This window comes from Acipenser ruthenus, chromosome 9, assembly GCF_902713425.1.
Source record: "Acipenser ruthenus chromosome 9, fAciRut3.2 maternal haplotype, whole genome shotgun sequence".
Classification (NCBI taxonomy): Eukaryota; Metazoa; Chordata; class Actinopteri; order Acipenseriformes; family Acipenseridae; genus Acipenser; species Acipenser ruthenus.
In genome coordinates, this window is record NC_081197.1 from 8,331,204 (window position 1) to 8,357,720 (window position 26,517).

The 26,517-nt window shown below is 35.5% G+C and overlaps 3 protein-coding genes across 7 annotated transcripts in view; 2 read left to right on the forward strand and 1 right to left on the reverse strand.

Annotated features, from left to right (window-relative positions):
- The window catches only part of LOC117405656 (olfactory receptor 1468-like), a 291,007-nt gene that overhangs the window by 235,565 nt on the left and 28,925 nt on the right, over positions 1-26,517 (reverse strand). The gene's annotated exons all lie outside the window — the stretch shown is intronic.
- Positions 6,104-9,455, forward strand: LOC117973050 (olfactory receptor 52J3-like). The gene is made up of 2 exons (XM_059031050.1): positions 6,104-6,175; positions 7,662-9,455. The coding sequence occupies exon 2, from the start codon at positions 7,681-7,683 to the stop codon at positions 8,617-8,619; it is 939 nt and encodes a 312-aa protein (XP_058887033.1). The 5' UTR covers positions 6,104-6,175; positions 7,662-7,680; the 3' UTR covers positions 8,620-9,455.
- LOC117969058 (olfactory receptor 6N1-like) lies at positions 12,494-25,778 on the forward strand. 4 transcript variants are annotated; one of them, XM_059031047.1, is made up of 4 exons: positions 12,494-12,558; positions 12,685-12,772; positions 13,601-13,650; positions 14,116-15,158. In XM_059031047.1, the coding sequence occupies exon 4, from the start codon at positions 14,135-14,137 to the stop codon at positions 15,071-15,073; it is 939 nt and encodes a 312-aa protein (XP_058887030.1). In that variant the 5' UTR covers positions 12,494-12,558; positions 12,685-12,772; positions 13,601-13,650; positions 14,116-14,134; the 3' UTR covers positions 15,074-15,158. The 4 variants fall into 4 exon arrangements, with proteins under 4 accessions (XP_058887030.1, XP_058887027.1, XP_058887028.1 ...); XM_059031044.1 differs by lacking the exons at positions 13,601-13,650; positions 14,116-15,158 and adding an exon at positions 24,054-25,778; XM_059031045.1 differs by lacking the exon at positions 13,601-13,650.

The following is a 26,517-nucleotide window of genomic DNA, read 5'->3' on the forward strand; positions in this document are numbered from 1 at the left end:
TATAAGAAGCGGTATTAATTGGTAGTAAATTTGAATAGAGAAAAAGTAAGCCATAAGCTGTGTTTTGTTTTCTGTTTTTTCATGTATTCCATTTTTTTCTTTTGCATTTTATACAAAAAGAAAAAAAACAAAAACAAGAACACTTTTAGAAAAACTAAAAATATTCATGGAACCAACCTGTCCTTGCATTTATTTGTTGTCTTCCAAGATTCTGAGTATACATACTTTCCCATGACGTTAACTACCGAGTCCGAGAATACACAAGTTCATTAAGAAATAAATAAATAATACATTTTAAAAAATGTGCTTGCGAAGTTTCTTTTTGTTGCATTTTCTGTAAACATTAATGCGATTTCTACAGTAAGTTGTGTTAATTTTTTCTTTCGTTTTTAATATTTTTTTTCAATTCTGTTAACTGTTGCTTGATTAAAATAAATACAAATAACAAAAAATAAAATTGGCATTTACTTAAACAACATAGCTTGAAAGTAAGAGTCCAGTACATAAATATCAAGTAGGCCTAATAGATATATGAAATGGAAAAACATGGAAATGACTTATCAAATGGAAAAGAGTAATGTTGAAATGGAAAATCACTTTGGTCGACAAATTACATTTATATACACAAATGGTTTTTTAATCTTTGAAAACAACACTTTATGGAGGGGGCTGTATTAGTTACAACACGGGCACCGAACTTTGTTTAAAAGTGGGGGGGTAAAGGTAACGAATAACAGGCAAGCGAAGCGAGGCAAAAAAAAAAAATGGCCAAAAAGATCTGGTAAAACATATTTTTACTGTTCAATCTTTTTCAGGTGTTTCAACATAAAATATAGAATATTCACTAACTGAGCATTTATTAAGTACAAACACAAGTAGCACCAAACGGCAAAACCAGTCTGTGGCATATCTGTACAATGCTGTACAATACCTATAATTCCAGCATGCAGCTTATTAAAGGGACGTGCGAAACAAACAAACAATAACATGTACAAAATGTTATAATATGGCTTGTTTATTGATATAGATATATTGGCATATGTGTGCAAAACAGTTAAAATATTCCTTGCTCGGCTTTGTTTTAAGTGTAGTCCTTCTTCACCATTCCATTGACGTCACATTGTTTAATGCTCATGCTCTGATGAGAAAAACAAGCTGGCAGACGTGGAGCAAAGAAGAAACACAATTATTTTTACAATTACTGAACGAATATGATGATGTCTCTGCACTTCATTTGTTTAGATTTTAAGTTCAAAGTTTCTACCCATTCATTTCAATTAAAAAAAAAAAAAATTACCCTCCCCCCCCAAAAAAACGGTCTATTAAAAAAATGCTATTTTGTTTAATAAATATATATATATATTATTTTACATTTTAACATATCCCTTAATATACAGTATACTGTATATATATACAGACGTGCTCAAATTTGTTGGTACCCTTACAGCTAATTGAAATAATGCTTCATTCCTCCTGAAAAGTGATGAAATTAAAAGCTATTTTATCATGTATACTTGCATGCCTTTGGTATGTCATAGAATAAAGCAAAGAAGCTGTGAAAAGAGATGAATTATTGCTTATTCTACAAAGATATTCTAAAATAGCCTGGACACATTTGTTGGTACCCCTTAGAAAAGATAATAAATAATTGGATTATAGTGATATTTCAAACTAATTAGTTTCTTTAATTAGTATCACACATGTCTCCAATCTTGTAATCAGTCATTCAGCCTATTTAAATGGAGAAAAGTAGTCACTGTGCTGTTTGGTATCATTGTGTGCACCACACTGAACATGGACCAGAGAAAGCAAAGGAGAGAGTTGTCTGAGGAGATCAGAAAGAAAATAATAGACAAGCATGGTAAAGGTAAAGGCTACAAGACCATCTCCAAGCAGCTTGATGTTCCTGTGACAACAGTTGCAAATATTATTAAGAAGTTTAAGGTCCATGGAACTGCAGCCAACCTCCCTGGGCGCGGCCGCAAGAGGAAAATCGACCCCAGATTGAACAGAAGGATAGTGCGAATGGTAGAAAAAGAACCAAGGATAACTGCCAAAGAGATACAAGCTGAACTCCAAGGTGAAGGTACGTCAGTTTCTGATCGCACCATCCGTCGCTTTTTGAGCGAAAGTGGGCTCCATGGAAGAAGACCCAGGAGGACTCCACTTTTGAAAGAAAAACATAAAAAAGCCAGACTGGAATTTGCTAAAATGCATATTGACAAGCCACAATCCTTCTGGGAGAATGTCCTTTGGACAGATGAGTCAAAACTGGAGCTTTTTGGCAAGTCACATCAGCTCTATGTTCACAGACGAAAAAATGAAGCTTTCAAAGAAAAGAACACCATAACTACAGTGAAACATGGAGGAGGCTCGGTTATGTTTTGGGGCTGCTTTGCTGCGCCTGGCACAGGGTGCCTTGAATCTGTGCAGGGCACAATGAAATCTCAAGACTATCAAGGCATTCTGGAGCGAAACGTACTGCCCAGTGTCAGAAAGCTCGCTCTCAGTCGCAGGTCATGGGTCCTCCAACAGGATAATGACCCAAAACACACAGCTAAAAGCACCCAAGAATGGATAAGAACAAAACATTGGACTATTCTGAAGTGGCCTTCTATGAGTCCTGATCTGAATCCTATCGAACATCTATGGAAAGAGCTGAAACTTGCAGTCTGGAGAAGGCACCCATCAAACCTGAGACAGCTGGAGCAGTTTGCTCAGGAAGAGTGGGCCAAACTACCTGTTAACAGGTGCAGAAGTCTCATTGAGAGCTACAGAAAACGTTTGATTGCAGTGATTGCTTCTAAAGGTTGTGCAACAAAATATTAGGTTAGCGGTCCCATCATTTTTGTCCATGCCATTTTCATTTGTTTTATTATTTACAATATTATGTTGAATAAAAAATCAAAAGCAAAGTCTGATTTCTATTAAATATGGTATAAACAATGGTGGATGCCAATTACTTTGGTCAGTTTCAAGTTATTTCAGAGAAAATTGTGCATTCTTCGTTTTTTGTGGAGGGGTACCAACAAATTTGAGCACGTCTGTATATACAGTGCCTTGCAAAAGTATTCAGACCCCTTACCAATTCTCTCATATTACTGAATTACAAATGGTACATTGAAATTTCGTTCTGTTTCAACCCCCACACATTAATATTTGGTAGAGCCACCTTTCGCTGCAATACCAGCTTTAAGTCTTTTGGGGTAAGTATGTACCAGCTTTGCACTGTCGGAGTGGTTTTGGCCCATTCTTCTTGGCAGATTTGCTCTAGGTTGTTTAGATTGGTTGGACGACGCTTGTGGACCGCAATTTTCAAATAGTGCCACAGATTCTCAATGAGATTGAGATCAGGACTTTGACTGGGCCACTGTAGGACATTCACCTTTTTGTTCTTAAGCCACTCCAATGTTGCTTTGGCCTTGTGCTTGGGATCATTGTCCTGCTGAAAGGTGAATTTCCTCCCAAGCTTCAGTTTTTTAGCGGACTGAAGCAGGTTCTCTTGCAGTATTTCCCTGTATTTTGCTCCATCCATTCTTCCTTCAATTTTAACAAGATGCCCAGTCCCTGCTGGTGAGAAGCATCCCCACAGCTGATGCTGCCACCACCATACTTCACTGTAGGGATGGTGGTGTCTTGAGGCATGGGCAGTGTTAGGTTTGCGCCACACATAGCGCTTTCAGTTTTGGCCAAAAAGCTCTATCTTGGTCTCATCTGACCACAAAACCTTTACCCACATCGCAGCTGGGTCACTCTCATGCTTTCTGGCAAACTCCAGACGTGCTTTCAGATGGTACTTTTTGAGTAACAGCTTCTTTCTTGCCACCCTCCCATACAGGCCAGTGTTATGCAGAGCTCTTGATATGGTTGACTGGTGCACCATTACTCCACTCCCAGCCACTGAACTCTGTAGCTCCTTCAAAGTGATTGTTGGCCTCTCTGTGGCTTCACTCACAAGTCTCCTTCTTGTCTGAGCACTGAGTTTTGAAGGACGGCTTTTCTTGGCAGTGTCTGGGTGGTGTGATGCAGCTTCCACTTCCTGATTATTGATCCAACTGTGCTCACTGGGATATTCAAACACTTGGATATTATTTTGTACCCTTTCCCTAATCTATGCATTTGTATTACTTTATCTCTAACTTCTGTAGAATGCTCTTTGGTATTCATTTTCCTTCAGATTCACAGCCTGACCAATGATCCTTCAGCAGTGGGGTTTTTATCCAGAAAATGTGACAGCAACTTTAATGGTTCACAGGTGGAGGCCAATGGTAAGGTAATTGTGTCTTCGTTAGGGCAATTTCTTTCATCTGTGTAAACTGGGAGCTTCCACAGCACAGGGGTTGAATACTTATGCAAGCAAGATATTTCAGTTTTTTATTTTTCTTAAAAATATTTCCCAACATAAAACAATGTCACCTTACAATAATTGATTTTGAGTTTCAGTGTTTTAAAATAAAATATCAAACAGAACGAAATTTCAATGTACCATTTGTAATTCAGTAATATGAGAGAATTGGTCAGGGGTCTGAATACTTTTGCAAGGCACTGTATATATATATATATATATATATATATATATATATATATATATATATATATATATATATATATATATAAAATGTAAAATAAATTGACCTTTCTATTTTAGACTACTGATAAATAAAGTGGTAGAGGTAGAAACTTAATGTCCTCGTGTGTGAGTTGTTTGAATGTGTATTATGTTATTAAACTGTACTTTTGAAATCATTAATTTCTTTTCTACAGCCAAGTAGTCTGCTCCCTGACTATTTTAGGGAATCCTTCTGAATCATATTATACACTAATTCAAATCATGTTATGAATACTATCCATATATGGACTGTAGCGGGGGTTTCCCCAAATATAAACCAATCAGAAGTATTTTTTTTTATTTTATCGTGTCACTGCCAAAAATGCACTGATCTCCCTGACAATCACACAAGCAAATCTTATTGAATGTGTCACCTTTTGCTAAAGATATTAATTTAACATAGATTACTCAGTAACCGCCCCCGCCCCAAATGCAATTTGTAAATGACAGAACTGTCAGCATTATTTTGTATCATTTTGGATGTACGCAATAATAACACAAACTGAGAAATAATGTCCGAATTTGTTCGTCTTTTTATTCTGTATTCAGTAATTATTTTCTCCCATTTTAAAAGTGGGCTTTTGATTGGCTGATTTGGCGCCACTCGTCTCCTCAAGTCTCCACTGGTGCACCACGCAGTGGCTTGAAACCTAGTCTCCTGAAACCAAGTTCCAAGCAACAAAGTGGCTCTGTGTTCCCTCAAATGTGTACTACAGAAACTTGACTGTTAATAAGAATAATGAAATTAAAAACATATTGAATATTAACACTTACATTTTCTTTACTTATTTAATTATTATTATTATTATTTATTTATTTAGCAGATGCCTTTATCCAAGGCAGCTTACAGAGACTAGGGTGTGTGAACGATGCATTCACAACGTCTCACCCAAAGACAGAGCACAAGAATTTTAAGTGACTTACTCAGTCACACAACAAGTCAATGGCTGGGCTGGGATTTGAACTAGAGACCTCCTGCTTACATGCCCTTTTCTTTAACCACTGGACCATACAGCCTTCTATTCATAATGACATCACTGAACTTAAAGGTAAAAAGGTATAAAAAAATGTATCTATTAGTCATACAAAGTGTTTAAACATTCAACATAATGACTAAAAAAAGAGTCTATCCTATATTGTGCCTGTACATGCATGGCATAGACATTACACTAGACTGATTTATCAGTGGTCGGGAGCTCTGTGATGCAAGGCTTGTGCTCAGGTGCCTGTAATCTTTCTTGCTCCTGTTGCCTTGTGCTCTGCAGGGCAGGATTGTGAACATCAAACATTCCCTTCTGGGTCTGAAAGGTCATGTAAACAGAGCCACTGACTTGCTAATAGATCTTGTTTTCAATGGATTATTCATTAAGCTCCTACATCCCCCTGGATGCTTCAGAGGCAGTACCTCCCCTCACCGCCCCCCCCCCCCCCCCTCCTTGAAGGAAGCATATAAAGCTCAGCACATTTCTTCAGACTCAGAAGTACTGTCCACACAGCACTGCATGCTTCTACCAGCAGCTTCTCCTGAGGATCTCTCTGAGAGGTAATTTGAAAGAATGTTTTAAGGTATGTGTGCCTTTAATCTCTTGTTATTGTGCTATTGTAAAAATGTTATTGGGTCCTGTACCCTGATCCTATGTATCTTTATTATTTGTTTATTGATTTATTTATTTGGCAGACACCTTTATCCAAGGTGAGTTACAGGTGTTACAGGGCAGCACAGGGTTACAATGCAAGGTCAATATTTAAATACACTATAGTTTACAGTAAGTGCAAATTAAATTACTAAAGTACAATATGAAATAAGATGCAAGTTAGGATGACAACTATTTATATCTACAATGAATTAGTTGTAGTGCAATAGTGCAATAATAGGGCATCAGCTGTGCATGTTTTTTATTATTAATATATAGTTGCAATACTAGTATTAGTATTGATTAAAATCATGTATATTCACAAAGCTTAAACTTGAGTCATTTAAAGAACACTAGCGAATCATAAAACTGTTCTAAGCTTCTTTAACAGTCTGAAAAAGTGCACCTTTGCTGCACTTCTAAAACATTGCTGCTCTCTGGCCAATGGAGAAGGGATTTCCAGTTGTTATCATCCACGAAACAGGCTTGGGTTTGTGTGTCAGCAAGGTTTAAAGGCTGATGTTATAACAACAATAGCACAAACAGGGATAATAGTCAATAATACTGTAATATTAACTCTTTATTGGATTAGGAATAATCTGTATAATACCGATAACGTGCTTTAAGCGATAACTACTTTTTTGATCTGCTTCCCCACAAGTTGTGTGTAGTTGTACCCAGATTATATGATTGAGTGCTTAGATTATGGGAGAGCCTGTACAGTTGATGACAGCTCCCAGTGCTGCTTCAGAGAGCAGCAGCAGACTGTCTGTGTAGTTACACAATGACATGAAGGGTTAGGATTTGACAAGATGTGTGTGCCTGCACTTAAATCTACCTTTAAGGAATGTAAACAAGCTTGACAGCCCACAGGGTCTGGTTTCTGATGAAGTTCATTACACAGCTAGGTAAACTGTAGGACACATGTTGTAAATAGTGGACTAACACTTCAGCAAAACTGGACTGAAGTTGAGACACAGATGTTAAAGAGTAATCACTTGCATATTACAGTCTCTGTCTTTTTACATGCATTTGTTTTAGGGTTGAATGTCTAACCATTTAAAGATGACATCTCCTTTTAAATGATGTTGGTATGCATCCATACATGTATTCCATTGTACCAACTATACTTCATCATTTCAAAATTAGAAAGGGCATGAATTGCAAAGAGCACAATATATGCACTACTGTCACTATTTGCAGCACAAATGTACCCCCCTTTTTATAATATAATATTTAAAGTATTAAGTGATTGCTTTAGATGATGTTATAATCAAATGCATAGCTATACCACCTGTATGTTCCCCATTTTAAACTTCACACTATTTTTTGTATACAACTGTAAGTCACCTTGGTAAGGGCAGCTGATAAGAAATAAAATAAATAATAATGTATTTTTTTAATGTATTTATTCACAGGTATTTTCAAGAAGCAGCTATGCAGAAAAATAACTCATCCTACACTACAATGTTTACCCTTTCTGGATTAAATGAATCAAGCACAAATAAATATATCTATTTTTCTTTCACTCTCCTAGGTTATCTCTTTATCATTTGTGTTAATTTAACTCTAATTGTAATAATAGCTCTTGAAAAGACACTTCATGAGCCCATGTATTTTTTCCTCTGTAATCTGAGTGCTAATGCACTGTATGGAACTGCTGGTTTCTATCCTAAACTACTGTTTGATTTTCTGTCTGATACGCATGTCATCTCATATTCTGGGTGCCTGCTTCAAATATTTATCATCTACACTTTTTCTACGTGTGAATTATCAAATTTAACAGCAATGGCATATGATAGGTATGTGGCAATATGCAGGCCCCTGGAGTACCATGCTATCATGTCTCCTTTGACGACTGGTAAATTAATACTGTTTTCTTGGATTTTTCCATTCTGTTATTTATGTGTTGCTATTCTATTGACTATCAGGTTGCCCTTATGTGGCTCCCACATTGAAAAACTATATTGTGATAACTGGTCAATTGTGAAATTATCTTGTGTAGGGACTACTGTTAACAATGTATATGGATATGTTGTAGTATGTATATTCTTTGCACATTTCCTTTTTATTTTATTTTCCTACATGAAAATACTCAGAGCGTGCCGGGCATCTAGTATAGCAATGAGTAAATGTTTGCAGACCTGTTTGCCACATTTGTTGACGGTGATCAATTACTTCATTGCCGTGCTTTTTGATTTCATGTACAGTAGACACGGTTTAAGTGATATTCCACAGGTTTTACACAATCTCCTGTCAGTGGAATTTCTGATCGTCCCCCCTGTTTTCAATCCTGTCATTTATGGTTTAAACTTTCAAAAGATCAGGAACAAAGTCAAAATAATGTGCAGCAGAAACAAAGTAATTCACACTTAATAGATTCCAGATGTAGTTGCTACTATCGCCTTACATTTGTAAGAAATCAAAACTTTAAATTGGATATTGTTTTCTATAATTAATAATAGAGCACATTAAATATTTTTCATGAAAGACTGCAATACAAAACAGAAAGTAAGTTGAGTAGTTTAGTAAGATATGTGCTTATACATACAGGATTATTTAATTTGTAATTGACTCAAGAAAGTAACAGAATCAGGTAAGTTAAATGGACGCAATGTACTTTTTCAACTTCATTGTAAACCTCTTCCTGAACCCTTCTTGGTTTTGTTAATATAAGCTGAAATGCTTATTTATTAAGGGTCACCCATTTCTGAGGGTAGCTTCACATTTCATATAGAAAAATGTATCATCAAAGGAATCAAATGTACTGCAGGCATAAGACCAGCTTCTGATGTAAAAAAGAAAGTAATATTTTATGATTTCATGTAATGTATTTTAAAATGAAATAGTTTATATCCATGTTAAGCACAAGTACAGTACATGTGTATGAAGGAAATACATTGTTGGTCTCGTGGTTAAAAACAGTAATTCCAGTCAGACTTTCAAAGCAGATTCATGGACAGGTTAATATGCATGTTTTATAATTTCAGAAACAATAAAGAGCTGTATTAAGTCATGACATGATTTACATTTGTATATAATGTTAACACGAATACACAACCTTGAATATCTTGTTTTTCTATTGTGGCTTAAATACGATTGAATATATATTTTATGTTATGTACTGTATAAATACAATGTCGTATGTATATTGTTAATGTATTTGATGTATAAAATGCATCTTTACAGTAAAAAAAGATGTTGCATATTGGACAGGGAAATGTTAAAATGTAATAAAGAATATAATTAGTTTTTTGCACTTTTATTTTGTACACAATACTACTGCAATTCAGATGCTTGAAATCAATATTGCTTCCTTAAACCGTAAGCTTCCTAGACGCCACAGCCCTCTAACACAGTTCAGTGAAACCTGGTCCATTGAGCATCACCTACTGAGTAGTGCACATAACATTAGCATTAAAGGAGTGCTATCCAATCAGGTAGAATGACACAACAGAATTGTGTGAGTTTAATATATATATATATATATATATATATATATATATATATATATATATATATATATATATATATATATATAATCTATCTCCATATCTCCTATAGAAAGTCTACACCCCCTTTCAAAATGTTCATCTTTTGTTGCCTTATACCCTGGAACTGAAATGCATTAAAAAAAATTTTTTTTCATTTATCTACACATCCTACCCCATAACTTCCAAGTGAAAAAAATATTCTAGAAATTTGTAGAAAATTAATTAAAAATAAAAACTGAAATAGCTTGGTTGGATAAGTATCCACCCCCCTTGTAATAGCAATCCTGAATTAGCTCAGGTGTAACCAATCGCCATCAAAATCACACATCAAGTTAACAGGCCTCCACCTGTGTTAAATTGTAGTGATTCACATGATTTCAGGATAAATTCAGTAGTTCCTGTAGGTTCCCTCTGCTGGGTAATGCATTTCAAAGCAAAGACTCAACCATGAACACCAAGGCGCTTTCAAAAGAACTCCGGGACAAAGTTGTTGAAAGGCACAGATCAGGGGATGGGTATAAAAAATATCAAAGGCCTTGAATATCCCTTGGAGCACGGTCAAGATGATTATTAAGAAGTGGAAGGTGTATGGCACCACCAAGACCCTGCCTAGATCAGGCTGTCCCTCCAAACTGGATGACCGAGCAAGAAGGAGACTGATCAGAGAGGCTACCAAGAGGCCAATGGCAACTTTGCAAGTGCTACAGGCTTTTATGGCCAAGACTGATCAAAGTGTGCATGTGACAACAATATCCCAAGCATTCCACAAATCTGGTCTGTATGGTAGGGTGGCAAGAAGAAAGCCATTACTCAAGAAAGCCCACCTTGAATCCCGTTTGAAGTATGAAAAAAAACACTCAGGAGATTCTGAGATTCTGAAAAACACTCAGGAGAAACTAAAATGGAACTTTTTGGCCTAAATTCAAAGCGTTATGTTTGATGTAAACCCAACACAGCGCATCACCCAAAGAACACCATCCGTACTGTGAAGCATGGTGGTGGCAGCATCATGTTATGGGGATGTTTCTCATCGGCAGGGACTGGGGCACTTGTCATGATACAAGGGGAAATTAATGGACCAAAGTAAAGAGAAGTCCTTGTGAAAACCTACTGCCCTCTGCAAGAAAGCTGAAACTGGGACGGAAGTTCACCTTTCAGCATGACAACGACCCAAAGCACACAGCCAAAGCTACACTGGAGTGACTAAGGAACAAAAAAGGTAAATGTCCTTGAGTGGCCCAGTCAGAGCCCCGACCTAAATCCAATCGAAAATTTGTGGCATGACTTGAAGATTGCTGTCCATCAACGCTCCCCAAGGAACTTGACAGAGCTTGAACAGTTTTGTAAAGAAGAATGGTCAAATATTGTCAAATCTAGGTGTGTAAAGTTGGTAGAGACCTATCCCAACAGATTCACAGCTGTAATTGCTGCCAAAGGTGCTTCCACCAAGTATTAACTCATGGGGGTGGTAACTTATCCAATTCTGATCTTTCAGTTTTGTATTTTTAATATATACATTTTTTCTAACAATACATCCACAACACTGACTATTTTAGGGAATCCAAATATAAACCAATCAGAAGTATTACTATTTTTTTTTATTTTATCGTGTCACTGCCAAAAATGCACTGATCTCCCTGACAATCACACAAGCAAATCTTATTGAATGCGTCACCTTTTGCTAAAGATATTAATTTAACATAAATTACTCAGTAACCCCCCCAACTGCAATTTGTAAATGACAGAACTGTCAGCATTATTTTGTATCGTTTCAGATGTACGCAATAATAACACAAACTGAGAAATAATGTCGAAATTTGTTAATCTTTTTATTGTTTATTCAAGAATTATTTCCTCCCATTTTAAAAATGGGCTTTTGATTAGCTGATTTGGCGCCACTCGTCTCCTCACATCTCCACTTCTGCGCCACGCAGTGGCTTGAAACCTAGTCTGCTGAAACCAAGTTCCAAGCAACAAAGTGGCTCTGTGTTCCCTCAAATATGTACTGCAGAAACTTGATTGTTAATAAGAATGAAATTAAAAACATACTGAATATCAAAACTTAGATTTTCTTATTTAATTATTATTATTTGTTTATTTAGAAGATGCCTTTATCCAAGGCAGCTTATAGAGACTAGGGTGTGTGAACGATGCATCACCTGCAGAGTCACTCACAACGTCTCACCTGAAAGACAGAGCACAAGAATTTTAAGTGACCTATTCAGAGTCACACAATGAGTCAATGGCTGAGCTGGGATTTGAACAGGAGACCTCCTGCTTACATGCCCTTTTCTTTAACCACTGGACCACACAGCCTTCTATTCATAATGCCATCACAGCACTCAAAGGTATCAAAAAATGTATCCTTTCTTATTCATACAAAGTGTTTAAACATTCAACATAATTACTAAAAAAGAGTCTATCCTATATTGTGCCTGTACATGCATGGCATAGACATTACACTAGACTGATTTATCAGTGGTCAGGAGCTCTGTGATGCAAGGCTTGTGCTCAGGTGCCTGTAATCTTTCTTGCTGCTGTTGCCTTGTGCTCTGCAGGGCAGGATTGTGAACCTCGAACATTCCCTTCTGGGTCTGAAAGGTCATGTAAACAGAGCCACTGACTTGTTAATAGATCTTGTTTTCAATGGATTCTTCATTAAGCTCCTACATCCCCCTGGATGTTTCAGAGGCAGTACCCCCTCCCCCTCCCCCCCAAAGGAAGCATATAAAGCTCGGCACATTTCTTCAGACTCAGAAGTACTGTCCACACAGCACTGCATGCTTCCACCAGCAGCTTCTCCTGAGGATCTCTCTGAGAGGTAATTTGAAAAAGAATGTTTTAATGTATGTGTGCCTTTAATCTCTTGTTATTGTGCTATTGTAAACATGTTATTGGGTCCTAAACTCTGATCCTAAGTATTATTATTTGTTTATTTATTTTGCAGGTGCCTTTATCCAACACAAGTTACAGATGTTACAGGACAGTACAGGGTTACAAATCAAGGTCAATATTTAAATACACTATAGTTTACAGTAAGTGCAAATTAAATTACTTAAAGTACAATATGAAATAGGGGGCAACAAGTTAGGATGACAACAATGTATATTTACAATAACAGAGTCGTAGTGCAATAATAGTGCATCAGCTATGCATGTTTTATTTTTTATTTTTTTGTTATATATATATATATATATATATATATATATATATATATATATATAGTTGTAATACTACTATTTGTATTGATTAAAATCAAGAATATTCACAAAACTTAAACTTGTGAGTCATTTAAAGAACGCTAGCTAATCATAGAACTGTTCTAAGCTCCTTTAACAGTCTGAAAAAGCGCACCTTTGCTGCACCCCTAAAACATTGCTGCTCTCTGGCCTATGGAGAAGGGATTTCCAGTTGTTATAATCTGTATAATACTGGTAACGTGCTTTAAGCGATAACTACTTTTTTGATCTGCTTCCCCACAAGTTGTGTGTAGTTGTACCCAGATTATATGATTGAGTGCTTAGATTATGGGAGAGCCTGTACAGTTGATGACAGCTCCCAGTGCTGCTTCAGAGAGCAGCAGCAGACTGTCTGTGTAGTTACACAATGACATGAAGGGTTAGGATTTGACAAGATGTGTGTGCCTGCACTTAAATCTACCTTTAGGGAATGTAAACAAGCTTGACAGCCCACAGGGTCTGGTTTCTGATGAAGTTCATTACACAGCTAGGTAAACTATAGGACACATGTTGTAAATAGTGGACTAACACTTCAGCAAAACTGGACTGATGTTGAGACACAGCTGTTAAAGAGTAATCACTTGCATATTACAATCTCTGTCTTTTTACATGCATTTGTTTTAGGGTTGAATGTCTAACCATTTAAAGATGACATCTCCTTTTAAATGATGTTGGTATGCATCAATGCATTTATTCCATTTTAACTAGTATACTTCATCAGCAGCAGTGTGGAGTAGTGGTTAGGGCTCTGGATTCTTGACCGGAGGGTTGTGGGTTCAATCCCCAGTGGGGGACACTGCTGCTGTACCCTTGAGCAAGGTACTTTACCTAGATTGCTACAGTAAAAACCCAACTGTATAAATGGGTAATTGTATGTAAAAAAATAATGTAATTGTATGTAAAAATAATGTGATATCTTGTAACAATTGTAAATCGCCCTGGATAAGGGCGTCTGCTAAGAAATAAATAATAATAATGTACATTTCAAAATTAGAAAGGGCATGCATTGAAAAATTAACTGATTTTACTATTTGTAGTACACATTTATCCCCCTTTTTAAATAGGAATATAATATTTAAAGTATGTAACCTATTTTAATCTTCCTGCTAACATGTTTTTTTAAATGTATTTATTCACAGGTATTTTCAAGAAGCAGCTATGGAGAAAGAAAACTCATCATACATTACAATGTTTACCCTTTCTGGATTAAATGAATCAAGCACAAATAAATATATCTATTTTTCTTTCACTCTCCTGGGTTATCTCTTTATCATTTGTGTTAATTTAACTCTAATTGTAATAATAGCTCTTGAAAAGACACTTCATGAGCCCATGTATTTCTTCCTCTGTAATCTGAGTGCTAATGCACTGTATGGAACTGCTGGTTTCTATCCTAAACTACTGTTTGATTTTCTGTCTGATACGCATGTCATCTCATATTCTGGGTGTCTGCTTCAAAGATTTGTCATCTATAGTTTTTCTACTTGTGAATTAACAAATTTAACAGTGATGGCATATGATAGGTATGTGGCAATATGCAGGCCCCTGGAGTACCATGCTATCATGACTCCTTTGACGACTGGTAAATTAATACTGTTTTCTTGGATTTTTCCATTCTGTTGTGGATGTATTGGTACTCTATTGACTTTCAGGTTGCCCTTATGTGGCTCCCACATTGAAAAACTATACTGTGATAACTGGTCAATTGTGAAATTATCTTGTGTAGGGACTACTGTTAACAATGTATATGGATATGTTATAATATGTATATTCATTGCACATTTCCTCTTTATTTTATTTTCCTATATGAAAATACTCAGAGCGTGCCAGGCATCTAGTATAGCAATGAGTAAATGTTTGCAGACCTGTTTGCCACATTTGTTGACCTTGATCAGCTACTGTATTGCCATGCTTTTTGATTTAATGTACAGTAAATACGGTTCATATGATATGCCACAGGTTTTACACAATATCCTGTCAGTGGAATTTCTAATCGTCCCCCCTGTTTTCAATCCTGTCATTTATGGTTTAAACTTTCAAAAGATCAGGAACAAAGTCACAAGAATGTGCAGCAGAAACAAAGTAATTCACACTTAATAGATTCCAGATGTAGTTGCTGCTATTGTCTTGCATTTGCAAGAAATCAAAACTTTAAATTGTATTTTGTTTTCTACAATTAATAATAGAGCGTATTAAATATTTTTCATGAAAGACACACTTGATTGCAATACAAAACGGATAGAAAGTTGAGTAGTTTAGTAAGATATGTGCTTATACATACAGGATTATTTCATTTGTAAATGACTCAAGAAAGTAACATAAACAGGTAAGTTAAATGGACCCGATGCACTTTTTCAACTTCATTGTAAACCTCTTTTAAGCCCTTATTTTGGTAATAAAAGCTGAAATGCTTATTTATTAAGGGTCACCCATTTCTGAGGGTAGCTTCACATTGTATATAGAAAAATGTATCATCAAAAACAAGCCAAATGTACTGCATAAGAGCAGCTTCTGATGTAAAGAAAAGTAATATTTCATAATTGTATTTCATGTAATGTATTTTAAACTGAAATAGTTTATATCCATGTTAAACACAAGCACAGTACACGTGTACGAAGCAAATACATTGTTGGTCTTGTGGTTAAAAACAGTAATTCCAGTCAGCCTTTCAAAGCAGATTCATGGACAGGTTAATATGCATGTTTTATCATTTCAGAAACAATAAGGAGATGTATTAAATAAGCCATAATTCATGACATGATTTATATTTGTATATAATGTAAACACTAATGCACAACCTTGAATATCTTGTTTTTATAATGTGGCTTAAATACAATTGAATACATATTTTATGTTATGTACTGTATAAATGCATTATAGTATGTGTTGTGTTCATGTATTTGATGTATAAAATCCATTCTTACTGCAAAAAATAGGTGTTACATATTGGAAAGGGAAAAGTTGATGTAATGAAGAATATATATATATTTGCACATTTATTTTGTACACAGTACTACTGCAATTCAGATGCTTAAAATCAACCTTAAACTGTAAGCTTCCTAGATGCCACAGCCCTCTGACAAACTTTATTTAGGATATGCAGATATTTCAAATACAACTCATCCTGATACCTAATCACGTCATGTCCAATAGTCTAGCTATAATCATACTGTACCATCTAACCCTGAGCACAGGAACTGAATAGATACCTGATAGCAACAGTGTTATTGTACCAGTGATTGGCTGTGACTTGGACAACCAGGTTAAGCATTGCCTCAGGTATTTGCCTATTAAAGTAGCTGTAAACAAGTTAGAAAACAATAGAGATACAATTCAATATGGCTGTAATAATGGTACAATATAAACAATCAAAGAAAATGATTCTCACATTAAAAAAAAAACTTTGGAAACTAGGACAAATTTCTACAGAATAATGTTTAGGGGTCGTCCAAAATTATCATCAAAAGGAGCAAGCGTACACAACAGCGTCTGTAACAGGCTAAAATAAACCAGCAGCGGGACAGTTGCTTAATACATTATGGCAACAAAAAAAAAAGTTTGATTTCAAAATGAAACTGAGTAGTACTGCATGACAGGTAAAATTTTCCAATCTACTATTATTATTTTTAGTTTACAGAGCCTTTTTTTTGTATGGTAGGGTACTGCAGTCTATCAGCTGTTTAAAGAGGTTTCGCTGCTTGTTATAAATTGATTTGTATTGTATTTATTTGAATGAATTGTGCCTGTGTTTGCAAACTGGGGGAATAAAGTAAAACAAATAAAAACACCATCTTCCGCTATTGAACAGTCTTTTCATTTTCATTTAAAGCAGGAGGTTAGAAATCCTAAGTAGAAGGCAGGGGGGTATGGGGGTCCTCCCCCAGCGTGGGTGCAGGTGACAGCACCCCCACCAAAAATGAATTTTAGGGTTTTGCAGGGGTCTAAAACAGCATGTCCTGGGCCTAAGTATGTGCCTTAATAGGCACCCACAATTCAAAACAAGTGTATAACTTTGTTCATTTTCTATGATTTTAGGCATCCAGATTTACAGAGATTTATAGAGCAAGTAAATGTTACTTATATGTATCTTTGAAAAGTAATTACAAAAAAATGTATTTAAATGTATTTATGTATTTATAGGTAAAGTCCACATATTTAAGCAAACTGTTTGGTTTTGCAATAATTTATTACACAGAAAAAAGTGGTGAAAGACAGAACCACACACCAATGAAAGAGAGAAATGATACTTCAGACACAAAAACAAACAGTCACATTACTGTGTATAGATACCACAATACCAAGTGAGCCAGAAGAGAAAAATGTGAATCAATTCCTAAATATAAGAAGCAGTATTAATTGGTAGCAAATTTGAATAGAGAAAAGGTAAGCCATAATCTGTGTGTTGTTTAGTGTTTTTTCATGTATTCCATTTTTTTCTTTTGTATTTTATACAAAAAGAAAAAAAACAAAAACAAGAACACTTTTAGAAAAACTAAAAATATTCATGGAACCAACCTGTCCTTGCATTTATTTGTTGTCTTCCAAGATTCTGAGTATACATACTTTCCCATGACGTTAACTACCGAGTCTGAGAATACACAAGTGCATTAAGAAATAAATAAATAATACATTTTTAAAAATGTGCTTGCGAAGTTTCTTTCTGTTGCATTTTCTGTAAACATTAATGCGAATTCTACAGTAAGCTGTATTATTTTATTTCTTTCGTTTTTAATATATATATTTTTTAATTCTGTTAACTGTTGCTTGATTAAAATAAATACAAATAACAATAAATAATATTGGCATTTACTTAAACAACGTAGCTTAAAAGTAAGAGTCCAGTACATAAATATCAAGTAGGCCTAATAGGAATATGAGATGGAAAACATGGAAATGACTTATCAAATGGAAAAGAGTAATGTTGAAACAGAAAATCACTTTGGTCTACAAATTACATTTATATACACAAATGGTTTTTTAATATTTGAAAAAAGCACTTTATGGGGGGGGGGGGGGCTGTATTAGTTACAACAGGGGCACCTAACTTTGTTTAAAAGTGGGGGGGGGGGGTAAAGGTAAAGAATAACAGGCAAGCGAAGCGAGGCAAAAAAAAACTGAGCATTTATTAAGTACAAACACAAGTAGCACCAAATGGCAAAACCAGTCTGTGGCCTATCTGCACAATGCTGTACAGAACCTATAATTCCAACATGCAGCTTATTAAAGGGACGTGCGAAACAAACAAACAATAACGTGTACAAAATGTTATAATATGGCTTGTTTATTGATATAGATATATTGGCATATGTGTGTCAACAGTTAAAATATTCCTTGCTCGGCTTTGTTTTAAATGTAGTGCTGATGCTACAGTTTTTCATGTTTTTCATCAACATAAGTGAGCTCAATTATCACAGCAAAATCAGACTTTTGGAAAGTAAACGATCCCCCTATACCAGTGCAATTTGGTGCTGATAGGTTGAATCAATAAGAACCCGGCCGCACATGGCAATGCTTAGTGCTAATTGGTTGAAAAACTAAATGCCAGACCTCACACAGCAATGCTAATTGGTTGAAACAGCTAATTCATGACACTACAGGCAGTGCAGATCAACTATACACTGCTCATATGTTAACAAGAGTACAGCTGTGTGTTCTGCCGCACTGACAACACTCCCACTTCCCGCCTCCTTAGGCATCAAAATAAATAAATAAATGAAAAAAATGGATGCACCAAGTATGTAAAATGTACCTGCCCCAGACCTAAGAGATTTCAGAATATCATAATGAGCTACATTGGTAAATACGGAGTCATCCTTTTTATCAATCAGCATTTATTTCTACATTTTTTAGTCATTCAGGTACATAATATACCTAAATGTTTATTATTAAATGAATGTGAGCTTAAATTATTAGTAAATACACACGTTTGTATATGTAACCTTTTTAATATAACCAAGTTGGGTTAATTGAATCCCTGGTCTGATTTAAAAGAGAGATTGTAAGATCCGGTCATTTTGTGTGCAAAACCATTTGACAATACCTACTTTTACTTAACTACCTAAATCCCCATCCCTACCTGAGATTCTTCTGCCTCATGCTGAGGCACCTGCTCTTCTTCCCCTCTACTGAATTGGGCTGCTTTTTAAGTACTTCAGCAGACCCATTTAGAGAGAAAGGAATAACATTGGATTGCCTGCTACGCTGGTCTGCAAGCATTATAACTATCTGAAATGTGTTATTGTCATGTCTTTAAGAGGCAGACCTCCACTGATGCTAAGCCTTTTGTTTTTCAGCCTGTGTAAATAACAGCAAACTGAAATCGCTTAAATATATACAGCACACAACGTGAAAGTAGCATGATTCACGATAGCTCAGTCCATGCTGATGCAGCACTACAGTACTTTTATGACAGCGACTGTCAACAACAGAGACACCTGAACAAAAATATACATTTGATATTTATGAAGCAATTCTGTGCATTTTGCACACTTTTTAAGTATGTGATCAATATTCCCTTACAAAAATAACCTATAGGTTTCTATAGACCTATCGGCCAAATGTCCCCAATTTTCTATAAAAACCTATAGCTTCAATACAATAGCCTATAGGTCTATAGAATTCTATAGAAGTATTGTATGTATTTTTATAAGGGTTAACAAACATAGACAAGTGTTTTCCCCAACGAAAGGATAATGACATCATAATTCAAAAGGCTGACAGGGATACAAAAGCTGAGCAGCGTTTTAAACCAGGCAAAATAAATCTGAAAAAAAAAGCATTTAAAACAAGATTATAAAAATGCAAACAATATTCATTAAATATTTTGCACAATGCATAATAACTTGTTTATGATACTAAAATGGACAGCCAGTGGATAAATAATTGTAAACAATGAGCTTCTTTTTTTTATTTCAACATTTTTGGAATAATTTATGGACATAATGTACCGTAAATGTTTATTATTAAATGAATGGGAGTTTAAATTATTAGCAAGTAGACAAGAAAAGTAAAATCAGGCTTATGTGATTTTGAAATGCCATTTGCTAGAGGTACTATTACTTAATCAAAGTTAAAAAATAAAAGATTTTGGTGGGAATTGAACTTGAACTCTTTCATGGCTCCGTGGCAAGATGAACCTGATAACTTCTTATTTAATTTTTTAATAATGGTCTGATACTCTCTTTTCCTTACATTTATCTAAGAGTTTTTGGTAGTAATAAAACATCTTCATCTCTCTTGACCGCCATTCCCACCATTCCCATAATAAACAACGTTTTTTTATAAAATGTTAAACATAGTATAATGTGTATATGAAAAAGTGGAGGGACAAAATATATAGATTGTCCCCCTTATATTCAAAGTGGGTGGGCACATGCCCCTTCTGCCCCATGGGTTAGGCGCCTATAGGCCTTTTTCCATCCAACTTTTAAGCTCGGTAAAACTTATGCGAATTAGAAAATATATGCGACAAACACTATGTAAAAGGATTTAAGTCGACTTTGAAGAAGTTTTAACTCGCATGACACGCTCGCTCTCTAGAGGTGGTTTTATTTTTTACTCGCAGTGACATTTTATTCGACACTTGCATGTAAAAGGTAATAAGCGCCCTTCTTCGTCATTCTAGTGACGTCACATTGTTTAATGCACATGCTCTGATGATAAAAACAAGTTGGCAGACGTGGAGTAAATAAGAAACACAATTATTTTTACAATTACTGAACGATTATGATGATGTCTCTGCACTTGATTTGTTTAGGTTTTATGTTCAAAGGTTCTACCCATTCATTTCAATTAAAAATAAAGAAATTACCCCCCCCCCCCCAAAATAAACAGTCTATTAAAAAAATGCTATTTTATTTAATAAAATTCTGGCAAAAAAACAAGCTAAGAACATAAGAGCAAGAAACATTTTAGCTCTTTAGCAGCTGGCTCTTTGCCTGCAATGTGTAAATGAGAGAACTGTCAGTATTATTTTGTATCATTTCGGATGTACGCAATTGTAGCAGGGTGGTAAGAAAGCCCTGCTCATGAAAAGTGGGCGGGGCAAAGCCCGGCTGTTTAAATGTATTGTTTATTTATTTTTAGAACGGGGTCTCCCCCTCCGCCCGTGTTATTTTGTATTTCTGTATTATGATTTATTTATTGTATTTATGACGGTGTGTTATTGTTTATTTGTGATTTTTATTGTATATATGTATAAATGTGTTCTGGCAGAGGCGAGGTTGGGTGCTCGTCCTCTGCCAGGAATAATTCAAAACCTTGTGCAGAAGGTGGCCATCTCCCGAATTAATTAAGTGATTAATTTGTTGCTAAATCAGGAGATGGTCACCTGCATATAAACCTGCAGTGCTCTCAGTTCCGGGTGGGTGTTTGGAGGAGGAACGGGAGCGAGAGAGGAGAAAGAGAAATGAAAGTAACAAAACGGTATAGGATCAGTGAAGGCGCTTGCCCAGCCTGACCTGGGTTTTGTTGTGTTTTGTGTTTGAGATTTGTTTTTGTTTGAGCTTTTGTTTTGGCTCTGGGAGCAATGTTTTTGTAAAACCTTTTATTTTATTTTTGTATTTTTATAAACAGCACACCACGCGTCTCTTTTTGCCCTGCAGTACTACCTTTGTTTTTTTCTGTTCCTGCATCTGGCCTGACGTCACCACTCGACCATCCTGTCACAGCAATAATAACACAAACTGAGAAAAAATAGCTGATTTGGCGCCACTCGTCTCCTCACGTCTCCACTGGTGCACCACGCAGTGGTTTGAAACCTAGTCTCCTGAAACCAAGTTCCAAGCAACAAAGTGGCTCTGTGTTCCCTTAAATGTGTACTACAGAAACTTGATTGTTAATAAGAATGAAAATAAAAAACATACTGAATATCAACACTTAGATTTTCTTATTTAATTATTATTTGTTTATTTAGCAGATGCCTTTATCCAAGGCAGCTTATAGAGACTAGGGTGTGTGAACGATGCATCACCTGCAGAGTCACTCACAACATCTCACCCAAAAGACAGAGCGCAAGAATTTTAAATGACTTACTCAGAGTCACACAAGTCAAGGCCTGAGCTGGGATTTGAACTGGAGACCTCCTGCTTAGATGCCCTTTTCTTTAACCACTGGACCACACAGCCTTTTATTCACAATGACATCACGGAACTAAAAGGTGTCAAAAAATGTATCCTTTCTTACTCATACAAAGTGTTTAAAAATTCAACATAATGACTAAAAAAGAGTCTATCCTATATTGTGCCTGTACATGCATGGCATAGACATTACACTAGACTGATTTATCAGTGGTCAGGGGCTCTGTGATGCAAGGCTTGTGCTCAGGTGCCTGTAATCTTTCTTGCTGCTGTTGCCTTGAGCTCTGCAGGGCAGGATTGTGAACATCAAACATTCCCTTCTGGGTCTGAAAGGTCATGTAAACAGAGCCACTGACTTGCTAATAAATCTTGTTTTCAATGGATTATTCATTAAGCTCCTACATCCCCCTGGATGTTTCAGAGGCAGTACCCCCTCCCCCTCCCCCCAAAGGAAGCATATAAAGCTCAGCACATTTCTTCAGACTCAGAAGTACTGTCCACACAGCACTGCATGCTTCTACCAGCAGCTTCTCCTGAGGATCTCTCTGAGAGGTAATTTGAAAAGGAATGTTTTAATGTATGTGTGCCTTTAATCTCTTGTTATTGTGCTATTGTAAACATGTTATTGGGTCCTGTACCCTGATCCTATGTATCTTTATTATCTGTTTATTGATTTATTTATTTGGCAGACACCTTTATCCAAGGCGACTTACAGGTGTTACAGGGCAGCACAGGGTTACAATGCAAGGTCAATATTTAAATACAGTATAGTTTACAGTAAGTGCAAATTAAATTACTAAAGTACAATATGAAATAAGATGCAAGTTAAGATGACAACTATTTATATCTACAATGACTTAGTCGTAGTGCAATAGTGCAATAATAGTGCATCAGCTGTGCATGTTTTTCATTATATCTATCTATCTATCTATCTATCTATCTATCTATCTATCTATCTATCTATCTATCTATCTATATATATATATATATATATATATATATATATATATATAGTTGTAATACTAGTATTAATATTGATTAAAATCAAGTATATTCACAAAGCTTAAACTTGTGAGTCATTTAAAGAACGCTAGCTAATCATAGAACTGTTCTAAGCTTCTTTAACAGTCTGAAAAGGTGCACCTTTGCTGCACCCCTAAAACATTGCTGCTCTCTGGCCTATGGAGAAGGGATTTCACAGTTGTTATATATTTATTGGATTAGAAATATTCTGTATAATATCGGTAACGTGCCTTAAGCGATAACTACTTTTTTGTTTTGCTTCCCCAGAAGTTGTGTGTAGTTTTACCCAGATTATGTTTATTTACCCAGTGAGTGCTTAGATTATGGGAGAGCTTGTACAGTTGATGACAGCTCCCAGTGCTGCTTCAGAGAGCAGCAGCAGTCTGTGTAGTTACACAATGACATGAAGTTTATGGATTTGACATGATGTGTGTGCCTGCACTTAAATCTACCTTTAGGGAATGTAAACAAGCTTGACAGCCCACAGGGTCTGGTTTCTGATGAAGTTCATTACACAGCTTGGTAAACTATAGGACACATGTTGTAAATAGTGGACTAACACTTCAGCAAAACTGAACTGATGTTGAGACACAGCTGTTAAAGAGTAATCACTTGCATATTACAATCTCTGTCTTTTTACATGCATTTGGTTTAGGGTTGAATGTCTAACCATTTAAAGATGACATCTCCTTTTAAATGATATTGGTATGCATCCATACATGTATTCCATTGTGCCAACTATACTTCATCATGTACAAAAATTTTTAAAAAGGCATGAATTGGAAAGAGGACAATATATACACTGATTTTACTAATTGCTGCACAAATGTATCCCCTTTTTAAAATAGGAATATCATATTTAAATTATTAACTGAGATGCTTTAGATGATGTGATAATCAAATGTACATTTATACCACCTGTATTTTCCCCATTCTAATCTTCATACTAATATGTTTTTTAATGTATTTATTCACAGGTATTTTGAAGAAGCAGCTATGGAGAAAGAAAACTCATCCTACGTTACAATGTTTACCCTTTCTGGATTAAATGAATCAAGCACAAATAAATACATCTATTTTTCTTTCACTCTCCTGGGTTATCTCTTTATCATTTGTGTTAATTTAATTCTAATTGTAATAATAGCTCTTGAAAAGACACTTCATGAACCCATGTATTTCTTCCTCTGTAATCTGAGTGCTAATGCACTGTATGGAACTGCTGGTTTCTTTCCTAAACTACTGTTTGATTTTCTGTCTGATACGCATGTCATCTCGTATTCTGGGTGCCTGCTACAAATATTTGTCATCTACAGTTTTTCCACATGCGAATTATCAAATTTAACAGTGATGGCCTATGATAGGTATGTGGCAATATGCAGGCCCCTGGAGTACCATGCTATCATGTCGCCTTTGACGACTGGTAAATTAATACTGTTTTCTTGGATTTTTCCACTCTGTTGTTTCTGTGTTGTTACTCTGTTGGCTTTCAGGTTGCCCTTATGTGGCTCCCACATTGAAAAACTATTTTGTGATAACTGGTCAATTGTGAAATTATCTTGTGTAGATACTACTGTTAATAATGTAAATGGATATGTTATAATATGCATATTCTTTGCACATTTCCTCTTTATTTTATTTTCTTACATGAAAATACTCAGAGTGTGCCAGACATCTAGTATAGCAATGAGTAAATGTTTGCAGACCTGTTTGCCACATTTGTTGTCTGTGATCAATTACTCAATTGCCTTGCTTTTTGATGTAATGTACAGTAAATACGGTTCATATGATATTCCACAGGTTTTACACAATCTCCTGTCAGTGGAATTTCTAATCGTCCCTCCTATTTTCAATCCTGTCATTTATGGTTTAAACTTTCAAAAGATCCGGAACAAAGTCACAAGAATGTGCAGCAGAAACAAAGTCATTCACACTTAATAGATTCCAGATGTAGTTGCTACTATCGCCATACATTTATAAGAAATCAAAACTTTTAATTGGATATTGTTTTTTATAATTATACAGGATTATTTAATTTGTAATTGACTCAACAGAATCAGGTAAATTAAATGGACCCGATGCACTTTTTCAACTTCATTGTAAACCTCTTCCTGAACCCTTCTTGGTTTTGTTAATATAAGCTGAAATGCTTATTTATTAAGGGTCACCCATTTCTGAGGGTAGCTTCACATTTTATATAGAAAAATGTATCATCAAAGGAATCAAATGTATTGCAGGCATAAGAGCAGCTTCTTATGTAAAAAAGAATGTAATATTTAATGATTTCAGGGAATGTAATGTATTTTAAACTGAAATAGTTTATATCCATGCTAAGCACAAGTACATTACACGTGTACGAAGCAAATAGATAAATACATTGTTGGTCTTGTGGTTAAAAACAGTAATTCCAGTCAAACCTTCAAAGCAGATTCCTGTACAGGTTAATATGCATGTTTTTATCATTTCAGAAACAATAAAGAGATGTATTAAATAAGCCATAATTCATGACATGATTTATATTTGTATATAATGTTAACACTAATGCACAACCTTGAATATCTTGTTTTTATAATATGGCTTAAATACGATTGAATACATATTTTATGTTATATACTGTATAAATACAATGTGGTATGTATGTATATTAATGTATTTGATGTATAAAATGCATCCTTACAGTAAAAAAAAAAGTGTTACATATTGGACAGGGAAATGTTAAAATGTAATAAAGAATATAATTATTTTTTTACACATTTATTTTGTACACAATACTACTGCGATTCAGATGCTTGAAATCAATATCGCTTCCTTAAACTGTAAGCTTCCTAGACGCCACAGCCCTCTGACACAGTTCAATGAAATCTGGTCCATTGAGCATCACCTACTGAGTAGTGCACATAACATTAGCATTAAAGGAGTGCTATCCAATCAGGTAGAATGACACAACAGAATTATATATATATATATATATATATATATATATATATATATATATATATATATATATATATATTGTATTTAGGATATGCAGATATTTCAAATACACCTCTTCCTGATACCTTATCACTTCATGTCCAATGTTCTTGCTATAATCATACTGTACCATCTAACCCTGAGCACAGAAACTGAATAGATACCTGATAGCAACAGTGTTATTGTACCAGATTGGCTGTGACTTGGACAACCAGGTTAAGCTTTAAACAACCAGGTTAAGGAACACTTTAGGGAGGCTGTGTGGTCCAGTGGTTAAAGAAAAGGGCTTGTAACCAGGAGGTCCCCAGTTTAAATCCCACCTCAGCCACTGACTTATTGTGTGACCCTGAGCAAGTCACGTAACCTCCTTGTGCTCCGTCTTTCAGGTGAGACGTAGTTGTAAGTGACTGCAGCTGATGCATAGTTCACACACCCGAGTCTCTGTAAGTTGCCTTGGATAAATATAATAAA